We start from the raw sequence: 24,577 nt of genomic DNA, 5'->3' as shown, positions 1-24,577 counted from the left end.
GGTATATCACATTTTTGCCCCGCAAGCCGCGCCGAGGTGAATCAAGCACAAACGGCTGCAACCACTCGCGTCCCCTTCCACATTTTTCCAGGTCATATAGTCATATTTGGTGCCTTTATCTAGATGTTTCTTCGATGACTTTAAAATCAGCCCTGACGAGGGCAAAGGTACGAAATGGATTCCAAGGGAAGAAAAATGTAGGAAGGGGCGGCAGAAAGTGAGGTAGGTGGATAACACTAAAACGTTCTCAGGAGTCAAGTGGATGCAGCTAGCACATGACCGGGTTAATTTGAGGAATATTGGAAAGGCCTTCGCCCTGCAGTTTGTATAGTCCGGCTGACGATGATAATGAGCGCCAAGGGCATTCATAGTTCACCCCCACTCAGTGCCCCTTGGGGCTGCTGCTTAAAGTAGCCATGATTACCAGGTCATAACGAGCGAAGCACCCGCGCAGGTGGTTTAATGATTGAGACGCTGAGCTACTAAACCTGAGCACCTGGTTACGAAACCGACTGGTTTGAACCCGCTTTAAAGTTTTTTAGTGCGAAAACAAACAGCACACACAACAAAACGGCTGGACAAAATTTTTGGTCAGTGGTGGTGCGCATGCACGAGTGCGTTCGCAATGGTAATGAGATTTAGCCCAAAAGATTTATGCCGACTTGGTTAAAGGCATTCAAGGGGATTCATTTCGGTGAAGCAGCTTCGTTGCCTTCAGTGGAGGTGACATGCGGCGTGGAATTTGCGGCTACCTCTTCCTTAATGGTACATGGCGATGGCAACCTTGAACGATTTTAGAGGTGTGATTTTTGCTATTGTTATAACGAGCACAAATCACAGATGTACAAAGGTGCCCTCATGTAACAGGCAGGAAGAATGACTTCTCACGGCAAAACTATAGGCTAGGTCACCGCTGCTCGAATTTTTCTCGTAGAGTAGGCTGTTGCGCATACAACTGTATCCCTACAGTAGGGATACGTTGTCAGCGCTGCCATCAACATGACCCATGAAAAATCGCAACTCTGCCTCAGCTCACTGCCTTGCCTTCCGGCCGGAATTACAGTTTGTACGCCATTGAAGCAACTGTCGTCCTTCGGAAGTCTGTCAGAAAACATGACATGCTTGCGTGAGCGCCTGTTTGAATCGTCATGCTTCATGCAACAGAGCACCAGGACAACACTGCCCAAAGCCCTTGCACTCGGGGAGGGGAGTTCCGCATACTGTCCCAAGTAGCACACAATACGTGGCCCATCTGGGGCTCGTATGGGCAAGCTGGGCTGGGGCAACCACATTAACACCCATGAGGGCCCCCTTTAGGGATCAAGCGGGCAATCCCAAATTGAGCTTGCCCCTGCTTTTTCAATCTGGGCATCATATAGGCGCAGAAAGGGCTCACTGAGTACATAATCCCATATCTGGCCCTCAAGGGTCCCGCTCGGGGAATTTTAGGGCCGATTCAAAGCAAATTTTGGCTTTGTGTAGAAAAAGCCTTGGCTAATCTTAATGAGGCTGCCCACTCAAAAACCGCGGCGGGCTAAATACGGGTATGCCCGCACATTGAGTACATGGGACCCTTGAGGGGGTACGCAGTGGAAGGTCAGACGGGAATCTGGGATTCGTGGAGAAAATTCCTGGGCTGCCCCATTTGGGGCAGCCCACCAAAAACTTAGATAATTGCCTTATGGCCTGTAGCGGCCGCTGGAAAGTGTTCCTTCCCACTTCTGCCTAGATCGGTCTCTTGCGGGGCACGTTAGGGCAGATCCGATGCAAATGTGGGCCTAAAGCAAATAGAAGACGGGCTAGCTCGAATGGGGCTGCCCAATCAAACACCGAATAGGTCCCGCATGGTTTGCGGCCGGGCTGAAAAGTGGGCATAGCCCCACATTGCCCACACAGGCATTTGGTGGGGTACTTGCGGGAAATGCAACATATATTCGATTTAATGCGGAAAAATAAGATTAGCCTGACTGGGGCTGCGCATTGAAGGCCACAGTGGGCCTTAAATTGGCCGTAGGTGGGCTTATCGCTCTGAAACGCCTCCACCCTATATTTAGGGCACCATTTTATTGATGTAGTTCATGTTATACCGGCCACTAATTGCCTCTTCTGGATGTTTCACATAATGTTCCTAAGCATATACATGCCACGAATAAAGACTATCCATTGTTATTCTAAAAACTATGTTAATTATACAGTATTGGCAAAAATAGGCAGCAGTAACGATTCCGCTTTACGAGTATGTACTGAACTACCTCCAAGGTTTTCCTGCGCGATTGTTATTCTACACACACCACCGAAAGAAATATTCAGTCACATTTTGGGGGTGACATTGAGCCCACATTCATATAGTGTTGGGAATAAATTTCTCTTATGTTACTGAGTATCGAATACAAGGAGGTCAAACAGTGCTCAATGTTTCACACATGATGATTAATGGAACTTGGGCAGCCCCGAAAATGCCGGATTCAGCGGATGAGGTCAGTTCGAAACCCACTGCCGGACACCAGCCGGTAAAATTGGGTACAAGCATCCCCCGGCGTGCGCCCGGCACTTTCAGAGGTGCGCGTTTGTAAGAGGCTCTGCTAACCCTGCTGTGCTTCTTCGAGGGCTTAAAGTTTCGAACGACTAATGGCCTGCAAAGGCGGGCTGACAAAAAAAAAGCAAACAATGGGCCACATAATGGGCTTTTGCCGCACAAGGCGGACTTATTGTTGTCCGATTCGGAACTGATTTCTGCCACATTGGAGCAACTATTTGAGACCTATGACACCTTTCCCAAACATTTCAACCGAAAAGAGCCGAGCACCAGGCCGGAGGAAAGCTTGTACCCATTGAAAAGCCGGTGGGTACCGGCGGCACCAGGGATCGAACCTGGCACCTCCCGAACACGAGGCGGATGCTCTACCGCAAGGCCTCGTTTCGGCTCTCTACCACAAGGCCGCGCCGGTACAATTCGGGCATTGGAGAGATTAATCGACACAAAAATTAAAACCTTGATCAATGGGGCGGCGGCACTGCCTGTACAAACCTAGGACCCATTAGTGATTCTAGTATGCTGCACACATTCGGCTATCTGGGCTGAGTGCGGGAAGGCCTTATTTGGGCTGCCCACACCGATACAGATTGGGACCAATCGCGGCATATTTGGGCAGCCCACGTGGCGCCCCTCTGAGTACCTGTTGCAAATCCCGCATGGGGCCCGCATGGGGCCCGCATGGGCTCACCAACGGGCCCAACGCGGGCCCTCACGTCATAGCCCAATGTGTGCTACTTGGGGTCAATGGAATTGTGAAGGACTCAGCAGTTTTGGCGAATAAAACACGAGGGAGGAAGGGACAGAACACAGCACCAGGACAACACTGCCAAGCCCTTGCACTCGGGGAGGGGGATCCGCATACAGTCTGTGGAATTGCGCAGGCCTGGCAGCTTTGCCGAATAAAACATGAGGGAGGAAGGGACTGAACACAGCGCCAGGACAACACTGCCAAAGGACCTTTCAGTCGGGGTCGGGTGTTCCGCATACTGTCTATGGAATTTTGAAGAACTGAGCAGCTTTGGCGAATAAAACACCAGGGAGGAAGGAACAGAACAGCGCATGCACAGCGCTGCCAAAAGCCCTTACACTCGAGAGGGGGTTCCGCATACCGTCGGTGAAATAGTGAAGGACTGAACAGCTTTGGCGAATATAACACGAGGGAGAAAGGAACGGAACACAGCGACAGTACAACACTGCCAAAAGCCCTGCACTTGGGGATGGGGATCTGCGTACTGTCTGTGGAATTACGAATGACTGAGCAGCTTTGGCGAATAAAACACGAGGGAGGAAGGGGCAGAACACAGCGCCAGGACAACACTGCCAAAAATCCTTGCACTCGGGGAAGGGGGTTCCGCATACTGTCTGCGGAATTGCGATGGACTGAGCAGCTTTGGCGAATAAAACACGGGTCAGGAAAGGACAGAACACAGCGCCAGGACAACACTGCCAAAAGCCCTTGCACTCGGGGAGGGGGTTCCGCATACTTTCTGTGGAATTGCAAAGGATTGAGCATCTTTGGCAAATAAAACACGAGGGAGGAAGGGAGAGAACACAGCGCCAGGACACCCCTGCCAGAAGCCCTTGCACTCGGGGAGGGGGAGTCTGTGAAATTACGAATGACAACAGCTTTGGCGAATAGAACACAACACAAGAGAGGAAGGGACGAACACAGCTCAAGGACACCACTGGCAAAAGACTTTGCACTCCGGGAGTGGGGTTCCGCATAGTATCTATGGAATTGCGAAGACTGAGCAGCTTTGACGACTTAAACAAGAGGGAGCAAGAGACAGAACACAGCGCCAAGACAACACTGCCAAAGGAGGGAAGTTCCACATACTGTATGCGCTGTTGCGAACGACTGAGCAGCTTGGTCGAATAAAAGACAAGGGAGGAAGGAACAGAACACAACGCCAGGCCAACACTGCCAAAAGACCTTGCACTCTTGGAGGGGGGAACCGCATACTGTCTGTGAAATTGCGAAGACTGAGCAGCTTTGACGACTTAAACAAGAGGGAGCAAGAGACAGAACACAGCGCCAGGACAACACTGCCAAAAGCCCTTGCAGCCGGGGAGGGAAGTTCCACATACTGTCTGCGCTGTTGCGAACGACTGAGCAGCTTGGTCGAATAAAAGACGAGGGAGGAAGGTACAGAACACAAGTACCAGGACCACACTGCCATAAGACCTTGCACTTGTGGTGGAGGGGGGATCCGCATACTGCCTGTGAAATTGCGAAGGACTGAGCAGCTTTGGCGAATAAAAGACGAGGGAGGAAAGGACAGAACATGGCGCCAGTACTAAACACTTCCAAAAGCCCTTGCACTCGGGTAGCGGAGTTCCGCATACTGCCTGTGGAATTGTGAAGGTCAGGAAAGCTTTGGCGAATATCACAGTTTTCGCATTCTTTCTCTGCAGAAAACGTAACTATCCCTGCCTGCAATTAATAAGAGCCGCGTTCTCAAGCAGCAATTTAACAAAGAAAATCAGGTCGCGAAAGCAATCATGAACCTGTCAGCCGGCAAATAATATTGAGTCTCGGATCTGTACCATGGCTGTGCACTGTCCCAACGAAGTTATGACATGGTCGCCAGCCATTCCAATGTATGTTCCAGACTATGATGCCATTAGCTTTTCACGATGAGGTCTATGAAACGGACAGCGGTAGATGTAACGTTAAGATATCGGAAGCGTGCAGATGGGTCAGTGCAGTAACTCGAATTAACGACTTTGTAAATCAGGAAGAAAATGGCAAGTGCAGGACATGTAATGCGAAAAGAGATCGGCTGTTGGTCTCCAAGGGTGGCAAATTGGATTTTATTGGAAGAAAAGTGTAGCAGGGGTGGCAGAAACCTAGGTGGGTGGATGAGGTTAAAATGTTTGCAGGAGTCAAGTGGTTACAGTTAGCGCATGGTCAGGTTAACTGAATGTGGATTGGAGATATCTTCAACCGGCAGCGGGTACGTTCCGCCTGATGATGATGACTGTGTTTAAATTTAAGCAATTACTCGAAAATCTCGAGTAACTGTGAGCTGCGAGAACGTTTTCGCAGGCTAGTTGGTGCATATCTGAAATTGGTTTACAGCGCAGACAGATCACTACTGTCACCTCGTTCTTCCTTGTATTTGCCTGTCTGTGCTGTGAAACAATCAACTTTTTGACATATTGGCTAAAAAACTGTCAATAAAACTGGCAAAAAGTTGTCATCCGCATCCTGCCCAGTTGCACGTATTCCAAGCAAGCAAAAACTGAAGAAAAGCCGGGCCTAGCTTTAATTAATGACTGCCGTTCGAAGCAGGAATGTAATAACTACGAATCGTACGTTCATGCAGCACAGGTGTCGTGTACATATCCTTCAAAAGAAAGGGCTTGCCCAGTCTTGATTCTTGAGCAATATGGACTGCCTCACTATGATTCTGGATTTTTCCTGGCGACTTACTTGTCAGCCGTGTCCTTGACGATCCCGGTGCGGAACACCAGGCCCCTGTAGCGCACCTCTCTGCGATGAGGAAATACCAAAAGTTTAGAAAACAATAGGAGGATGATGGCATGACTAGGTCGCCCTAGTCGCTGTCTGGAAATGGGTCAATCGGCGGTGTCAAGAACTCTGTCGCGACAGCAACATAGCAATCCCGCACAGCAACTCTTCTTGGGGGCTGTACGTAAACTTCGAAAGCTGGTCCTGATACGCAAAACGGTCTTACAGATCATTAGCGTGTGCCGTCAACAAACAAAACGTAAAGAACGTACAAAAACGGTGCTGCGGAATTGATCCCTTCCTAGTAGTTATTTTCTTTCCGCTGTACCAGGTCTGAAAATTTAATTTGACGCTAAATATGCCAATCGGGCATTTTGTTTCAGACAATTTCCATATACGACAAAAACACAGGTTTCGGTGGCCAAATTTATTGGTCGTGTTTAACTTTGACGTAAAAATACTTGACTGGGAAAAATCTGCAATACACTTTTTTCAAATGAATGAAAATGACAGTGCGAGTATAAGGACCTGATATATATATATATATATATATATATATATATATATATATATATATATATAAGGAAGCCTTTTAATAAAATCTTCGCAATTAATCGACAATACTAGTTTATTTAATTACTTATTTATTTCAAGATACTGTCGATTCCCAGAAGCATTGTAGGAGGGGTTGGTACGGAAAATTGGCACATTGTTTTTAAATTTAAGAAATAAGTACTATTGTACACAAGGCGGCTAATCGATGAGTCATATCTCTATAACTCGAAAGTAAGTATAGTATTGGTAAAAACCACAATGATTCAATGCATAAAGATAAGTTTCAACGTAATACCAAAAAAAGTATGCGTACGAGGTACCGCATGTAACGCTGAAAACGAACAAGACCGGTGCAAAGAATACGTATTCTAAACCAGCGATCATGCAAGATGTAGAGGTAATCGGGAAAGTGCGATGCAGTGACCACAGCATGGTGAGGTCCCGAATTAGTCTAGGTCTGAAGAGGGAACGAAACAGATTAGCGAGAAAGGAGTCTATCAACGAATGAGGAGGAGGGCAGAAGAGTTCAGGATCTCGCTACAGAATAGATATTAGGCTCTAACCGAGGATGGCGATATTACTCTAGAAGCAATGAACAATAATATCAGAGATATCATAACTGAGTGCGCTGTAGAAGTAGGCGGTAGGATAGTGAGAGAGGATACTGGTAAGCTGTCTAAGGACACGAAAGATTTGATTAAGAAACGCCAGAGTATGAAAGATTCCGATCCAACAGACCAGATAGAATTGGCCGAGATATCAAAGCTAATCAAAGCGCAAGGTGGCCGATATAAGGAAGCATAACATGCAGAAAACTGAACATGCTGTAGGAACGGAGGAAATCTTAAAATGATGAAGAAGAAATTTGGCATAGGTAAACATCAGATATATGCGCTAAGGGACAAGGCGGGCAATGTCACCACGAATATGGACAAATAGTCAAAGTAGCCGAGGAGTTCTGTACGAATCTCTACTGTAGCCAAACGGGTCAGGACAATAATGAGATTGGCGGTAGGGAAATGCAGTATGACGTTCCACCAGTGAAGAAGGACAAAGGTAAGAAAGCATTAGAAGCTATGAAAAGGGGAAGGCAGGTGGTGAGGATCAGGTAACTATAGATTTGTTGAAAGACGGGGGGATATCGTGCCCCCCTGTATACGCAGTTCTTGGTGTCATCGACGGTACCGGAACCACGGAAGAATGCAAGCATTTTCATAATTCTAAAAAAGGAGACGCTAAGGACTTGAAAAATTTGACACCAATCAGCTTATTGTCTATTACGTATAAAGTATTTATCAAGGTAATCACCAATAGAATCAGGACAACTTAGCCTGGAACCAAGCAAAGGATCAAGCAGGTTTTCGAAACGGGTATTCTACTATCGATCATATCCATACCATCAACAAGGTGATAGAAAAATGCTCGAAATATAATCAGCCCTTACACATAGCACTTATTGATTTCGAAAAAGCATTTGACTCAGCAGAAACATCGGCGGTCATGCAGGCATTGCGAAATCAGGCTGTAGACGAGCCGTACGTGAAAGCCCTGGAAGATATAACAGGGTATCCAAGCTAACTTTCAGTTCAGTTCAGTTCAGTAGTTCAGTCGTGTCCGAAGCTAACTTTAGCCAACGGTTAAAAAATGTAATGTTTGAGATAGACCAGAGACGCCACCTGTATACAGCTTCCAGCCATCTGGTACACCACAGGAAATTTTTTGTTTAGCAATTAACTAATTAAAATTAAGATAATTTTTATAATTGACTAACAATTGCCTTTAGACAACAAATGTGATTTGCATATTTGGAGAGCATCTTCTCAAATCCCCATTCCACCTATTTCCGATAAAGAAAGGTTCAAGTGTACCGTTTTTCCAAGCCTTAAAGAAAGCCCGCGAAATTTCAAAAAGACGCATTCGTGCCCCACGATTGTGCTGCTCTCAAGCTGGCTTTCACTGAACGAAATCAACTACCGCATTGGCTCCACGTCCCCGTTGAACGGCAGGCTGATATGTCTGGGGTGGTTCTTCGTCCGCTTCACGCAGTCGGGGCGTGTGACGATGCAAGTCGCAACGAGCTCACCGCGCCTGCTGCAACCACAGCAAACATATCAGCCTGCCGCTGGGACTGGGCATTCGAGTCACGGCCGCAGCTGATATTGTTTACTCGGGCTACGATTGAGAGCACCGCAATCGAGCGCGGGAATGTGCCAGTCACGTGATATTTTTTTTTTCATTTCGTAGGCTCTCTTTAGGGCTTGGAAAAACGATACACGTGAGGCTTTCTTTATCGAAAATAGATGAAATAGGGGTTTTAGAAGAAGCTCGCCAACTCTGCAAATCACATCTCTTGTGTAAAGAAAATTGTTAGTAAATTAGAAAAATTATCGTGATGAATAATTATTTAATTGCAAAACAAAAATTGCCTATGGTGCGCCAGGTGGCGGGCAGCTGTACACAGGTGGTTTCTCTGGCCTATCTTAAATGTTGCATTTTTTAACTCTTGGCTAAAGTTAGCCTGAGTTGATGTTTGGAAAGGTTGAGGGTCACCGCAGAAGGGGTAGGCAGCATACGCGATGGTTAGTTAGCATCCTCGAGGCGCTGCAGATGAAGTTATGTGATGTTAGGAAGATAGTGAGAGACCGGAAAGCATGGCGTGATATGGTCCATAGGGTCAGGAACAGTCGGACACGACTAAACGACTGAACTGAACTGAAAGTTAGCTTGGACACCCTGTACATAGGGGCTGCACAGCCACTATAGTTATGCTTAAGCAAAATCACCAAATTCCTATAAAGAAAGGTGTTAGGCAAGGAGACACTATCTCGCCAGTACTAACCAAAGCATGATAAAGATTGCGTTTTAAGAAACCTAACGTCTTGTTCGCTGACAAAATTATGTTAGTTGATTACTGACGCTGGACATGTTGCTGACGGTTATGAAAATACTTATTATTTCTGTCTGTATTTCAAATCAGTTTTTGCGGCTAATGTTCGTCATGAACTCATTGACATGAGCGCTCTTGTGCGGGAATCGACGCCAGGATTAAATATTTTGCTCTGTAACATTAAGGCCTCTTCGGCCAGCGGGCCCGACGGCATTCCTTGTCATGTATTGAAGGTTTGTGCTGAAATCATTGGTCATTATTTGGTTATTCTCGACTTGAAATATTTAGATACAGGAAAAAATCATATTGGCTAATTACAGGCCGATTTACCTTGAGCACATAATCTATAGCGCAATGAAGAAACATTTAGAAAGTAATCAATTCTTCACTCAAGCCCATTATGGTTTTAGCTCAGGTTACTCGTGTATTACGCAACTTCTAGAATTTATTCATGATATGTCTTCATCATATGACCTTGGTGTGCAAACAGACTGTATTTGTTAGGCTTCAGAAAAACATTTGATTTGGTTTTTCATGTCTTGCTATAGTATAAATTGTTTTTGCTTAATATTCCTACGTCTCTCCGTAACTGGCTTCAATATTATCTACAGGGGCGCCAACAGCGTGTACTAATTAATAGATCGCAGTCCGGTTATATTGCTGTAACTGCGGCGGTTCAGCAGGAGTCTGTTTTAGTACCTCTGCTGTTTTTATTGTATATATATTAGTATTGTTGTGAACGATATAACATGTAAAATACATTTATATGCAGACGATTGTGTAAACTACCGCTAGTGAATAATTTTTCAGATTCATGTCATTTTCAGAGTAACTTACACTTTATACAACAATGGTGTTTAAAGTGATGATGTCATTAAATCCAATATAGCGTCAGTTTATTTCCTTTACACGCAGGCATCATCCTCTCTTGGCTGAATGTAAATTAGATTCAAATATTCTATCCAGAATATCCGGCTATGAAACCTTGGCGTTTAGTTCTTTTCCAACCTCACACGTAATAAGCACGTCGAGCACGTTGCTTGCAGAGTTTGCAGAATATTGCATTTCGCAAGACGAAATTTTGAAAGGCACCTGTAAAATAGAGAGCTTCTATATTTCATTTATTTTCGGCCAGTACTGGATTATGCCTGAGTTGTTTGAAATCCGCGAACTTCGACATGCTGCAATGCGTATAGAACTGTGCTTGTCGATTTGTTTCCCAGAAACATGACTACAATAGTAATGTTATTAGCATTAAACTGACGCTCTGGAATGAGCGAATATATCTACACGAAGAGAAAACTTTGGGTTAGAAATTCTATACAAAACGTACTGCGAAAAAATAAATATAAACAATAACACTTGTTTCCTTCCACCGCATTTCCAGTCGTAGACTTGATCGCGGTTGGACGATTAGGGAAATTAAATGGAAAAGTAACACTTTTCAAAGCGCACGTTTCCGACAGACAATTCCCGACTGTAATCGGCTACCTCAGCAGATCGTCAAGTGTAGATCTGAGCCAATGTTCCGCACGCTTTTATCATGTTTACAAGTGCACAGTGGTCCTCATTCTGTACTTGTCTGTCACAACCTGTTTTTTTTTAAACTTTTGCGTCTGTGTGTGCATTGTTTTCTTGGGTTTTCTGGCCTATTGACTAGTTTATTTTGTATCCTCCCCCTGCAGTAGTGCCTATTGGAGCTTCAGGTATTTTCATTGAATAACTAAACATGCAGGCTTCAAGAAAAATTGCTAGAAATTATGCCTAGATACTTGTATGATTGAACTAGTTGTATGGGAACTTCACAGATTACATAAGGAAAGACAAGAGGATTACAGCGAAAATTAATGGGCAAAAGATGACACGTTAAGTTCCCTTAGCCACTTGCTACACCAGTCCTGAACAGAATTAAGATTACTTTGAAGTGAAATTTTGTCAGAAGCGGTGAGAATAGCGCGATAAACTGCACATGCCTCAGCGAACAAGCCTATATTAAATGTTAAGCTTGTGGGCAGGCTATTGATGTATACAGGAAATAGTAGAGGGCCAAGCATGGACACCTGTGGGACACCTGACGCTACTAAGAGTGACTTAGAATTCTTATTGTTCATGGATACAAGCTGATAACAATTAGTTAAAAATTGTTCAGTCCACTTTAGTATACAGAAGGGTCAATTTGACTGAGAAAATTGTACTCGCGGTCTTTTAAAGGGTACTTTATCGAAAGCTTTAGCAGAATCTAAAAATATTGCTACGGGTTGACTCTTCGAAGAGGATACAGACGAAGTGCGCGCTCGCTTGGCGCGTGCTCGGGGCCCGAATCTCTTCCAGAGGTCAGTGTTTTGACCTCGAGTACGCCTCGTGCTCGTGTTCAGTTCTGTGTGAGTGTATCTATGTTTGCGTGGTGTGAACACCTCCCGCCACGTAATATCTTGGTGGAAATGAGCAAATCGCATCCTCCGAGTCCTGGCTTATTGCACCACGGAACTTCGCAGCGGACGCTACTGGCACTGCCACCATTACTCAACCCAGTGACTCAACAAGCCCCACTGCCCCTACGTTCATGGTAATGCTCATCTCCGTGACCCATAAATATTTTCCGGTGCCTCAGGTGATAATGTTGACAAATGGCTATCGATGTACAAGCGTGTCAGTACCCAAAATAGGTGGGACCCCATCGTAATACTGGAAAAAGTAATTTTCTATTTGTCTGATACAGTGATGCAATGGCACGACACCCACGAGGACACTCACGGGGACGAATTAACGAGTTGGGAGATCTCTGGAGAAAAGCTTCGCGCTCTCTTCGGACCCCCAGACGCTTTGAAGCTTGAAGCCAGAAAACACCTTGAATCGCGTACGCAGTCTCCAGTTGAGGGCTACGCCACCTACATTCAAGGCGTGCTCGCCTTATGTTGCCAGGTGGACACTGCCATGACGGAATCTGCAATGGTGGGCCGCATCCTAAAAGGCATCGCGGACGACGTTTTCCATTTGCTCGTCTGCAAGGGCTCAGATACCGGGGATTCCCCCATCAAGCAGTGCCATCTCTCCGAGTTGGTAAACAGCCGGCTCACATTTTCACAATTTCAACGACCTCCCCATACGGCCGCCACATCTTCGTGTGTTGCGCAGCAGCCACCAACTAGCACACACTCCGCGTCGCCCCTTAACATCACTGACGCTTTCACACGAATCGTTCACAGAGAAATGGAGGCCAGTGCACCTGTGCCACCTCAACCAACCGTCTTCAGTCACGCCTTGCTCGATGGTTCTCTTGTTCAGGCCGTTCAGCGCGAACAACTTGCGAACTTGGACCACTCGCCTGCTGTTTGTTCTATCGCACACCCCAGCGTCCGGCCACCACGCACCACTATTTTTCCGTCCCCGAGCCGTCCCATATTTTCGTCGCTATCGAAAACCAGCAGATTTGCAGACATATGCTTCAACTGTTCCTGTGTCAGCCACATTTCCTAGCATGGCTGTAATACCTGGTCTCCGACTTCGCACGTCCAGAAATGCCGCCCCGTTTTTCGCCCCGACCCCTGCCTGGCCAGTACGATTCGGCCAACGATTTTTCTAGCTCCTGCCCACGTCACTCTTCCCACTCCCCTTTCCCACGAGCCCCTCGTTTTTGATCTCCGCAGTCCTCTCGATCCTCGGCTGCTGCCGCATACGACCGATCTGGCTTTGAAAACTAGCATAGTGGGTGGAACAGCGCGAAAAGACGCGCGTTGTTCCACCCACTATGGAATTGTACAAACTCACCCAACTGTCCATCCTATTTGAAAACTAGATCATGCAGCTCCCGGAAGTGACGCTGCATCCACGACCTTGCCCACGAATCCTCTACTGACCTCCCATTTGAACCAAGTAGACATTTGTGTTGATAGTGTTCTCGTGCGTGCCCTTCTAGACACTGGAGCTCATATCTCCGTTGTGAGTGCGAACCCTCGTTGTTTACGCAAAGTTCTCACTCCGGCTCAGTCTCGGGTGCATATCGGTGGAACGGTTGTTGACGGAATCTGTACCGCTCACGTTAGTGTTGCTGGCCATGACCTCTCGGCACAGTTCACTATTTTGAACCCGTGTGCCCATGACCTCATTTATTTATTTCTTTTTCCTCGAAGGTCCCGTTCGGCACATTAGATGAGGGGTGGGGTTATATCACGGCATAAAATATTATACGTTATTGAGAAATGGACAAAAATTACGTTGATGAATAAGCTTCCTCGATAATGGTCTTGAGTCGATGATTCATGATGGTGGCAACTTCAGCGGAGAGGTCATTCCAGTCGCGGCAGTGTTTAAGAAATACAGTTGCTGGAATGTGGTGGTATGTGCACGTTCAGGGCAAACAGCGTTCGGGCGGTTATGGCGGGAAATGCGATGCACAACTGGAATTAATCGGTTGGCTTCTGGAAAGTAGTAAAAGAACTTGTCAAATAAACAGAGACGTGCTGCGGTCCAACGGGTGACTAGAGTAGGCAACTGCAATTGTGATTTCAGACCTGGGATGCTGGTATGATAGGAGTAGTCAGTTTGAACCTGGCGGCACGATTCTGAACTGACTCAATGGTATTATGTTAATCTGATGGGGATCCCAGACAAAATTAGCATATTCAAGTTTAGGTCTGACGAAAGTCGTGTAAGCGAGCGATTTGAGAGAATCTGGTGCTAGAACAAGGTTGTGCCGAAATATACCCAAGGACACTGCAGAATTAGTTATGTTGGTGACATGGAGGTTCAAAGTTATATCACGAGAGATATGGACCCCTAAGTATTTGTAATAATTGACCGAAGAAATTGGGCAGTTAATAATAGTGTATACTGGTGCGATTGAAGTTGGGGTGACGGTGAAAAGAAATTAGTCAGGTCTTCGAAACATTAAGAGACATGAGCCAAGTGTCACACCAATGTTGCATTTGTGAAAGGTCTTCTTGAAGAGCGACGATATCTGAAGAATTTGTTATGGGGCGAAATATGACACAATCATCAGCAAACAGTCGGACGCTGGAAGTAAGACTAAGTGGAAGATTATTAATATATATTAGGAATGGAAGGGGACCAAGTACACTTTCCTGTAGGACGCCAGACCCTCGACCCTCGACTTGCTTTCAGAACACTCTGCCCTGATCGACTGCTCGCAAGGTGTCTTGCACCTAGATCTTCCAATCATCGAACCTGAACCCTTTGATTATTCTCCCGGACTGTATTGGCCCGAGTAAGTTTATCTGCCCTCACTAACCGCCTCATTCGTTAGCTGCACCTAATGCCGATCTCTTATTGTACCGCAACATTGCACTTCCCTATACCGTCGCTACAGTCAAGGGGAACTCTCTTACTGCCGCAGATCAACTTCAGCTATTCGGCCTAAGGGCTTCCACCCGGCATATGCGTGGCGACATTTCTCAAGTCTTTGCTCCTGTCAAGTTGCCCCATTGAACACTGAGCGTGCCCCAGCTTCTGCAGACCCTCCCGATGACCCTTCTCCGATCGATGCGATCATGGCAATGATGCCCTGCAACTTGCTCCGTGCCCAATCTCGTCAACTGCGTGCGCTTCCCGAGTCCTATTCCGGCATCTTAGACCGTCATAACAGCGCCCTCGGTCAAGCTCTTACTGTCACCCACCGCATCGACCCCCGCGACGCTCCTCCTATCCACCGCCGACCCTATCGGGTCGCCCATGCAGAGCGCCAGGTAATCCAGGATGGAAGTGGCAAAATTACTGGAGAAGATGACTCCTCTCGCAGTCCCCGGGCTTCACCCGTCGTCCTTGTCAAGAAGGAGGCCACATGGCGCTTCTGTGCAGATTATTGCCACTCGAACAAGATCGCTAAAAACGATGTCTATCCGCTTCCTCAATTGAGGATGCCCTGGATTGCCTCTACGGAGCCAAATTCGTCTCCTCCATAGACTAACGATCTGACCATTGGAAAATAGCAGTGGGTCATCAGGACCGTGAGAAGACAGCGTTTGTCCTTCGTATGGGCTATATCAGTTTAAGTTTATGCTTTTCGACTTATGTAACACCCCAGCCATTTTCGAACGTATGATGGACTGCAAGGGTTTAAATGGCCCACTTTCCTTTATTTACACTTCAGTCAGTCAGTTCAGTCGTTAAGTCGTGTCCGACTCTTCGTGACCCTATGGACTATGTCACGCCACGCTTTCCGATCTCTCACTATCTTCCTAACATCACATAACTTCATCTGCAGTGCCTCGAGGATGCCATCTAACCACGCGTTCGCTGCCTACCCCTTCTTCGGCGACCCTCCACATTTCCCAACATCAAATCTTTCTCCAGCGACTCCTCTCTTCTCATCAGATGACCAAAGTAGCTGAGCTTTACCTTTAGAATTTGACCCTCCAATGAGCAGTCAGGGTTTATGGTCGACAATATCGACTGATTGGATCTTCTGGCAGTCCAAGGAACTCTTAAGAGTCTTCGCCAGCACCACAATTCAAATGCGTCAATTATTCGGCGGTCAGCCTTTTTCACAGTCCAACTCTCGCATCCATACATCACAACTGGAAAGACCATAGCACGTGCTATACGGATCTTGGTTGGCAGTCTAATGTCTCTGCTCTTTACTAGGCGGTCAAGGCTAACGATTGCTCTCTTTCCCAGAAGCAGGCGTCTCCTAATTTCATGGCTGCAGTCTCCTTCCGAGGTAATCTGGGAGCCCAAGAAGAGAAAATCTGTCACAGCTTCCACTTCTTGTCCCTTGATGCTCCAGGACTTGATAGGACAAGACGCCATGATCTTTGTCTTTTTAATGTTCAGTTTAAGCCCAAACTTCTCATTCTCTTCTTGTACGTGCATCAGAAGTCTCTTGAGTTCCATTTCACTTTCTGCCAATAAAGTGGTATCATCCGCATATCTAAGGTTGCTACGTTTTCCATCAATCTTCACTCCAGCTGAAGACTCGTCCAGACCGGCCTCCCTTATGATACACTCTGCATATAAGTTAAAAAGGCAGGGCGACAGTATGCAGCCTTGCCTCACTCAGGTTGTTTTCTTGACAAAACTCTACTAGCCTCTGCCGAGCTTCATTTGGCTCACCAAGACCGAACTTGCCTATAATTCCGGATATTTCTTCACTCCCGACCTTAGCATCCGGTCTCCAATGAGAAAAAACGACGTCTGATGATAGGGTGTGGTCTAAAAGGCATTGTAGGTCCGCATAAAATCTCTCAACGTCACCTTCTACAGCAGTAGTGGTCGGTGCATAGACTTGGATAACTGTTATGTTGAAAGGGTGACCTTGGATCCGAAGTGAAATCATTCGGTCGTTTTTGGGGTTGTACCCTAGCACTGCTTTGCCCATTCTTCTGCTTACTATGAGAGCGACCCCATTCCTTCTCTTGGATTCATGCCCACAATAAAAGACAGAATGGTCGCCGGAGTTAAATTCTCCCATTCCGGTCCACTTGAGCTCGCTGATACCCAAGATATCAATGTTCAATCTGTCCATTTCTCGCTTGACGACATCCAGTTTACCTTGCGTCATACATCTTACATTCCATGTTGCTATGTGATATATCTCCTTGCAACATCGGACTTTCCGGTCGCTTCCCGACACATCCACACCTCTGCGTCCTTTTGGCTTTAGCCCAGCCGCTTTATTCGTCCTGGAGCTACTAGGAATCGCCCTTTGTTCATCCCCAGTAACATGTGGGACGCCTTCCAACCTGGGGGCTCATCTTCCGGCGCCATATCATTAATGGTATTGTGACTGGCCATAGGGGTTTCTTGGCAAGAAATACTCCTGTGGGTTGCCATTACCTTCTCCAGTGAATCACATTTTGTCAGAACTCTCTGCCGTGACCTGTCTATCTTGGGTGGCCCTACACAGCAGAGCTCGCAACTTCATCGAGTTTCGCAAGCCCCTCCGCCACGACAAGGCAGTGATCCATGAAGGGGGTATTTACACTTAGACGATATAAATGCGTTTTCACGCACATTTTATTCCCACATGGCCGACATCTCTAAAGTGCTTTCACCCTTCCGCCACGCCGGACTACAGCTTAAATCTTCAAACTGCCGTTTCACCCGTCGTCAGCTCAATACACTAGGCCATGCCTTCGATGTTACGGGGGTTCGTTCCAATCCGGACATGATCCGAAATGTGAGGAACTTCACGGGGCCCCGTTCTAGCAATGACGTCCGCAGTTTTTTAGGCCTTGTTCCTACTTTCGTAGGTTAATTCAAGATTTTGCCGACATTGCTCAGCCCCTCATAGATCTTAAAAATTATGCAAGTTTTTACTGGGGATCCTCCCAATGTTAAGCTTTTGCCCAGCTTATAAGAAAGTTTACCACAGCACCGGTCCGGTCTTGGCAAACGTTGATGTGTCAGCTGCTATAGAAGTCCGTACTGATGCCAGTGGCCATGGCATCAGAGCCATCGTTTCCCAGTGCCAATCCGGAACTCATCGTATAGGTGATTGCCTATGCAAGCCGCCTCATCTCCCATTCAGAGAACTAATACTCCATTACAGAACGAGAGTGCTTAGCCCCGGTCTTGGCTGTTTAAGAATTTTGACTCTGCCTATACGGCAGGCCATTCACAGTTGTCGCTGATCATCACACACTGTGCTGGATATCTTCTCTCAAGGATCCTATAGGTCGCTTCGGGCATTGGGCATTACGACTCAAAGAATATGACTACGCTGTGCTCTACAAGTCCGATCGGTTGCAGAAAGATGCCGACTGCCTCTCTAGATACTCTGTTGATCAGCCTGATCCTCCCAAGAGCGCATGCGCCACTGACCTGTTCTCTCTGTCATCGTTGACAGCAATTGGCGAAGACCAGCGTCAGGATGCGGAGTTTCTCATCATTGGTGGCCTAACGTCCGACCAAACAACCGTTCACTGAACCACTTTGCTCTCGTTGATGGCATTCTATACCGCCGGAATCTTCAGACCACTGGTCCTGACCTTCTCCTAGTAGTCCACATGCACTTACGAAGAGTCGTTGTCCACAGACTATGATCTCCCGACTGGTGGCCATCTGGCGTTACTCGCACGTACGATCGCATCCGTCGTCGGTTCTTCTTGCCTGGCCTCTACCGCTCAGTCCGCCGTTACGTTGGTGCTTGCAATGAGTGTCATCATCGAAAGCACCCTGCATCTTCTCCCGCTGGTTTTCTTCAACCCATCGACGTCTCTCCGGAGCCATTCTACCGAGTCGGCTTGGCCCTTCTCGGACTTTTTCTTGAGTCCACTTCTGACAATAGATGAGTTGCAGTAGCCAGAGATTATACCACCCGGTAAGCGATAACGCGCGCGCTCCCCAGGAGCACTGCGCTGATGTCGCAGACTTCCTTCTTTGCGACCTCATTCTTCTTCATGGAGCTGCCCGTAAACTGCTCACTGACCGTGGCTGCACCTTTCTTTCAGCAGTTGTGGACGACGTTCTTCGCGCATGCTCAACTAAATATAAGTTGATGACCGTTTACCACCCACAAATTAATGGCCTCATTCAGAGGCTCAGACGCACTGTCACTGCCATGCTCGCCATGTACGTCTCCTCTGATCACCGTGACTGGGACATCACCCTCCCATGCGTTCTATTTGCCTGTAACGCATCCCGTCACGACACTGCCGGTTACTCTCCGTTTTAGCTCTTGTACGGACGGGAGCCTCAACTTCCGCTTGACACATTGTTTCGAACATCTGGTTTCCCACAGTCTGAATGCGCCCGTGAAGCCATTGCCCGTGCCGACCATGACCGCCGAGTCGCCCGTTACAGCTTGCAAGCTTTTCACGATTCCCAACAAGAGCACTACAACAGGCGCCATCTCGACCGCTCCTTCTCACCTGGGTCCCTTTTATTTCTCTGGCTGCCCTCTCGCTGTATTGGGCCCTCGGAAAAGCTTCTTTTTCGCTATGTGGGCCCGTATCGTGTGCTGCGCCAAGTAACAGCTGTCACTTACGAGATTGAACCTGCCTTCCCTGAGTGCCATTCTCGTACCATGCCTCCGATATTTTTCACGTCTCACGCCTCCCTACAAGCTACCTTGTCCCGGCACTCGCTTAGCAGCACCGCGAAGGGGCCCGCTTCCCTGGCAGTGGTATGTGTTTTGACGTCCAGTACGCCTTGCGCTTGTGTCAAGTTTGTGCAAGTGTATTAATGTGTACGTGGTGTGAATGCCTCGAGTCCTGGCACGTAACAATATAACGTCAGTAGGTAGGTTAGAGTCAAGGTTAGCACGCAGATCATATATGAATGCAGCAAGTTGTGTCTCGCATGGAGTAGCCTCGGCGAAACCCATGCTCAGCAGGATGAAAAAAGCTGTTCAAATCAGGAAATGTTATGATGCGGGTATATATGTCATAATCACTGTTTTATCAGGGGATGCTAGTAGAAGATGTACGACGGTAAATTATTGGTTAGCTCTTGTTACCTGATTTGTAGAATGAAACAACCTTCCGTTGTTTCCAATCTTCGGGCAGTTGACCTGTGGTGAGGGACTGAATGAACAAAAACGACAATAGGGATGACCATATATCTTTGATGATAATCAGTATTTTGGCATTTATGCTGTCAATGCCAGCTGATTATGAAAATTTACTTTTTGATTACTTTTTATTTTTTTATTTAGAATACACCTCAAAGGTCTCAGGTGGGGGTATTGCATGAGGGATAGCGGCCTAATATAAAAGGTATACATTAGGTATCATAAATAAATTATTTCTGGGAAGATCATTCGAGTCTTTCGCAGTCTGGATGAAAAATGAAATAGATGAACAGTAGTGTGAGCAGATGGTGGATAATTACATTTGTTGTGGCTGACACGTTTGCGAAGTCCGTGAGAGGGTAGAATGACGGAGTTGGATAGCTGTGAATGATAAATTTTATTAAAAAGACAAAGTCAAAAGTTTTACGTCGATGAACGAGAAGTTGTAGGGTAGCTTGAGACTTTAGATTAGATACACTAGGGAAGTAGCTGTAGTTAGAGTAAACAAAGCGGATGGCTCTATTTTATACTGATTCGAGAGTATTAGCAAGGTATGATCGGGGCGGGTTCTAAATTGCCCATGCGTATTCTAATTTTGGTAGAACGAGAGTTAGATATGCCATAAGTTTTACAGAGGGAGAGGCAAGTTTTAAATGACGGCGAAGGAAGCCAAGACAGCGGTTAACATCAATTGTGATTGCAGAGATGTGGTCATACCACAAATGGTCGTGGGTTATGCTAATGCCTAAGTATTTGTAGGAGGAAGCACAGGTGATTACAGAACCAAAATTATGTAGTTATGTGGTGGGCAGTAATGTTTTCGATGAAAAGATATGACGGATATTTTCTTAGCATTCAGAGACATTAACCACATGTTACACCAGGATTCAATGCTATTATCGTTTTGTAACGCGGTTATCTCAGCAGTACTACTGATTGGGCGATTGATTACACAATCATCTGCTAATAAACGAATGTTAGATGATATGTTATTTGACAAATCATTATTGTAGATCAGGAAGAGTAAGCGGCCAAGATCAGTATCTTGACACTTGGGACATTTGGGATGAACACTTGTTGGCGTTACGAACTGCTGACGGTTAGTTAGAAAGGAATGGATCCAAGTTAGAATTGAGGGGCTTATATTTAGGCATAAAAGTTTTGAAAAAAAGATGTTTGTGTGAAACTTTGCCCCATACCTTGTCGAATGCCTTCTCGAAGGCATTCGACAGTCACAAATTTCCTGCTGAAGAAAGTATAAGTGGAGGCATATTATCTTGAATAATAGCAGGGTTTGCATGATATATAGGGTCTGTGTCTTTAGTAAACACGAATAAAAATGCTGTGTTCAAGATGGCGCAATCTGTTTCACAGATGGTAGCACCCCATGCGTCAGTGCAGTAGAGAGAGAAACAACTTTATTTGCCCCAGCTGTCGTGAATTAGGGCATATCGGTCCTTTGTGGCCCCTCCAGGTGGGGCGACATCCTGGGCCCATGCAACAAGTGCAAGTTGTGTGTTCTTGTCTGTCTTAGTGAGGAGTTTGTCCCAGCTTTCCGCAGAGGGAGCTGGCAAGAGGGCCTTTTGGGGAGTGTTATGTACGCATTCCCAGAGGATGTGCGTCTCAGTGGCGGGTTCTCTGTTGTTGAAATTTGGACATGCCAGGTCGTATTCCCCGTTAGTAATTACTGATAGCCTGGAGTGACTAAGAATTGAGTGTGTCTGTAATCTGGGGAGCAGGGTGGCTTGTGCTCGGTCGAGGTCGGGATGGGGAGGCGGGAAAGGGCGTCGCGTCTTTTTGGGAAAATCGGTAATTTTGGCGAACGTCTGGGGGGCTTCAACGAGTGCGTCTGGATGCGAGACCGACCGCCCGGATTGTTTTATCCTCCTGAAAGTTAGTCGGCCCCATTGTTTCCAGAGTTTCCCGCGTGGGCGGGTACCCAGATTATGTTAATTTTGTGGTCAGGAGTGCAGCCGCGCAAGATGCGTGCGGCAGGAAGGCAGATGTACCCTGCCGAGCAATGTAGAACAGTACGTTTTGAGTCACTGAGGACAGTACGCGCACGCGGGTCAGTGATGGCCAGCGTTAGCGCTGTTTCTTCGGCTGCGGTGGGGGAGGAGACGCGCACCGTGGCCATGGCGAAAGTAGAGTGGTCAATTGATACAAATTAAAAAGTATCAATCAACATAAGAAGAATAGACGTTTTGATTACTTCGCTTGTGAATGAGATAAGGTATTTTATTTAGACATTCTAAATTTTTTTAAACATCTTACAAATCTCTTATCGCGCCCCCTTGATGTTGCATTGGTCTTGGCGAACTTTTCAGGCCTTGATAGTTTCTTGCTAAGTAGGCAACCAGAGGTAACGAAGGCAACGGAGATAACGAAGCTGACGAAGCACGAAGTGGCTTTTTATCGCTGTCTGCTGTGGTACTGGCCTTGGTGGGCCCGGGAAAGCGTATAAATTTAGTTCGCACGTTTTAAAATGTCACTTAGCGAAGATTTTGATGTCCTTGCTGGTCGCTTCTCTGTCACCGTTTGGGGAGATTTAATATCCCCCCAGTTAGACAATGCTGCATACTTTCGCCCTGCCCATTTAACCTATATGCTGAGGGCATCATGAGGAAGGCCGGTCTGCACGAGTCTTCAGCTGGAGTGAAGATTGCTGTAAAACGTTTCAAAAACCTTGGATAAGCGGATGATACCACTTTAATGGCAGAAAGTGAAGTGGAACTTAAGATACTTCTGATGCACGTACAAGAATAGACTAAGAAGTTTGGGCTTAAACTGAACGTTAAAAAGTCAAAGATCATGGCTTCTTGCCCTATCAAGTCCTGGAGCATCAATGGACAAGAAGTGGAAGCTGTGAGAAATTTTCTCTTCTTGGGCTCCAAGATTACCCCGGAAGGAGACTGCAGCCATGAAATTAGGAGACGCCTGCTTCTGGGAAAAAGAGCCATGGCTAGTCGTGACCGCCTAGTAAAGAGCAGAGACATTAGTCTGCCAACCAAGATCCGTATAACTCGTGCTATGGTCTTTCCAGTTTTGATGTATGGATGCGAGATGTGGACTGTGAAAAAGGCTGACCGCCGAAGAATTGACGCGTTTAAATTGTGGTGATTGCGGAGACTCTTGAGAGTTCCAAACTCTTGGACTACCAGAAGATCAAATCCGTCGATATTGTCAACCATAAACCCTGACTGCTTATTGGAGGGTCAAATTCTAAAGTTAAAGCTCAGCTACTTTGGCCATCTGATGAGAAGAGAGGAGTCGCTGGAGAAAGATTTCATGTTGGGAAAGGTTGAGGGTCACCAGAGAAGGGGCAGACAGCGAAAGCGATGGTTCGATGGCATCCTCGAGGCGCTGCAAATGAAGTTATGTGATGTTAGAAAGATATTGAGAGACAAGAAAGCGTGGCGTGACATTGTCCATAAGGTCACGAAGAGTCGGACACGACTGAACGACTGAACTGAACTGAATACCCCTGCCGTGTTTTTTTGGGTTTCGTCCCCTTCGACGTGCAACCAGTGCGAAGTCGTTTTACAGCACTGTATTGCGCTTCTTGGTGTTCGTTTGAAGCGCTGAGCGCTTTATCGCAAGATGGGCCCGCACAAAGCAAGGAAGCGATGCTCTGTGGCACATTGTACCGCTTCTGGGCTGACTTTCACAGGTGAGCAGATCTGGAGATTGCACACAGACTCGATGTATGCTCTAATGTTCCTGTATTAAGCACGTTTGTTCATGCTAAAGCTGTCTGGACTAGTGAAATCTTGAAATCGCCTTGAAAACTGATGTATTCTTTAAGCCAAAAAATTTAAATGTAAAGAGTAATTCCTTGCTCTATGCTCCACGTGTGTCTTCATGCACCTACGTTCATAACACGTTTATTTCAATAGCTGCTGTCAAAGTTTTGTTTTTTGTACATGCATGTTTGTTATCTGGTGATGTTTTGCGGGGTCTTTTTTCTTGCCTCTGCTGTGATCATTGAGATGATTAGCCCGCTTAAACAACGCTACTGTTCGTGCTGTCTGTGATATTTATTTTTCATTGGCGCAATTCATTGCTGTATTTGCTTGGTTGATGAATATGAATATGAAAACCATCATTGTTCACTTGGTACACTCCAGCGAAGAATTGACGCGTTTGAATTGTGGTGCTGGCGGATACTCTGGAGAGTTCCGAACACTGGTGCGAACGGGTCATGTCTGCCCGGTTGCACCAGTGTTTATGGACCACACCTTACTTTGCTGAGGAACAAAGTACATGGCCAAAGTATTTACATGACTTGCAATGAATTGCAGCAGTATTTTCATTAGGAATTTGCATGCGTGGTCTATGTGTGGAAGTGTTGCTGCCTTTCTATGCCACCACCTTTGCAAAACACTTTCATTGTACTTGAACAACTGCTTATAAATAAGGGCGTAAACAACACAATCTCGAGTTCCTTTAGGTGGCAAAGGTTGGCGCGCGCTGAAAGGCAACCCACAAAAGATGCAGGCTCGTCAATGCAACGCAGCGGTTTTTTTAAAAGAACTTGTTTATAATTGGTGCCGAAGTAAACGTATGCGTGACGTAATTCGACGTGATAGCCCCCCACTTTTCATTGGGGGCTGGAGTCCAATTAGCTGCCATGTTTTGTACGTATGGGCGTCTGTG

At 46.5% G+C, this 24,577-nt stretch overlaps 1 protein-coding gene across 1 annotated transcript in view; it reads right to left on the bottom strand.

The window, feature by feature from the left end:
- Positions 1–24,577, bottom strand: part of LOC146194326 (uncharacterized) — a 441,606-nt gene that overhangs the window by 6,357 nt on the left and 410,672 nt on the right. The window contains exon 19 of the mRNA XM_084596527.1: positions 5,973–6,032. Within this exon, the coding sequence (XP_084452653.1) occupies positions 5,973–6,032 (60 nt within the window). The remainder of the gene's footprint in view (positions 1–5,972; positions 6,033–24,577) is intronic.

Source organism: Amblyomma maculatum, chromosome 3 (genome assembly GCF_055883805.1).
Source record: "Amblyomma maculatum isolate TAMU_Amacu chromosome 3, ASM5588380v1, whole genome shotgun sequence".
Classification (NCBI taxonomy): domain Eukaryota; kingdom Metazoa; phylum Arthropoda; class Arachnida; order Ixodida; family Ixodidae; genus Amblyomma; species Amblyomma maculatum.
This window is presented reverse-complemented; position numbering and strand designations above follow the sequence as displayed.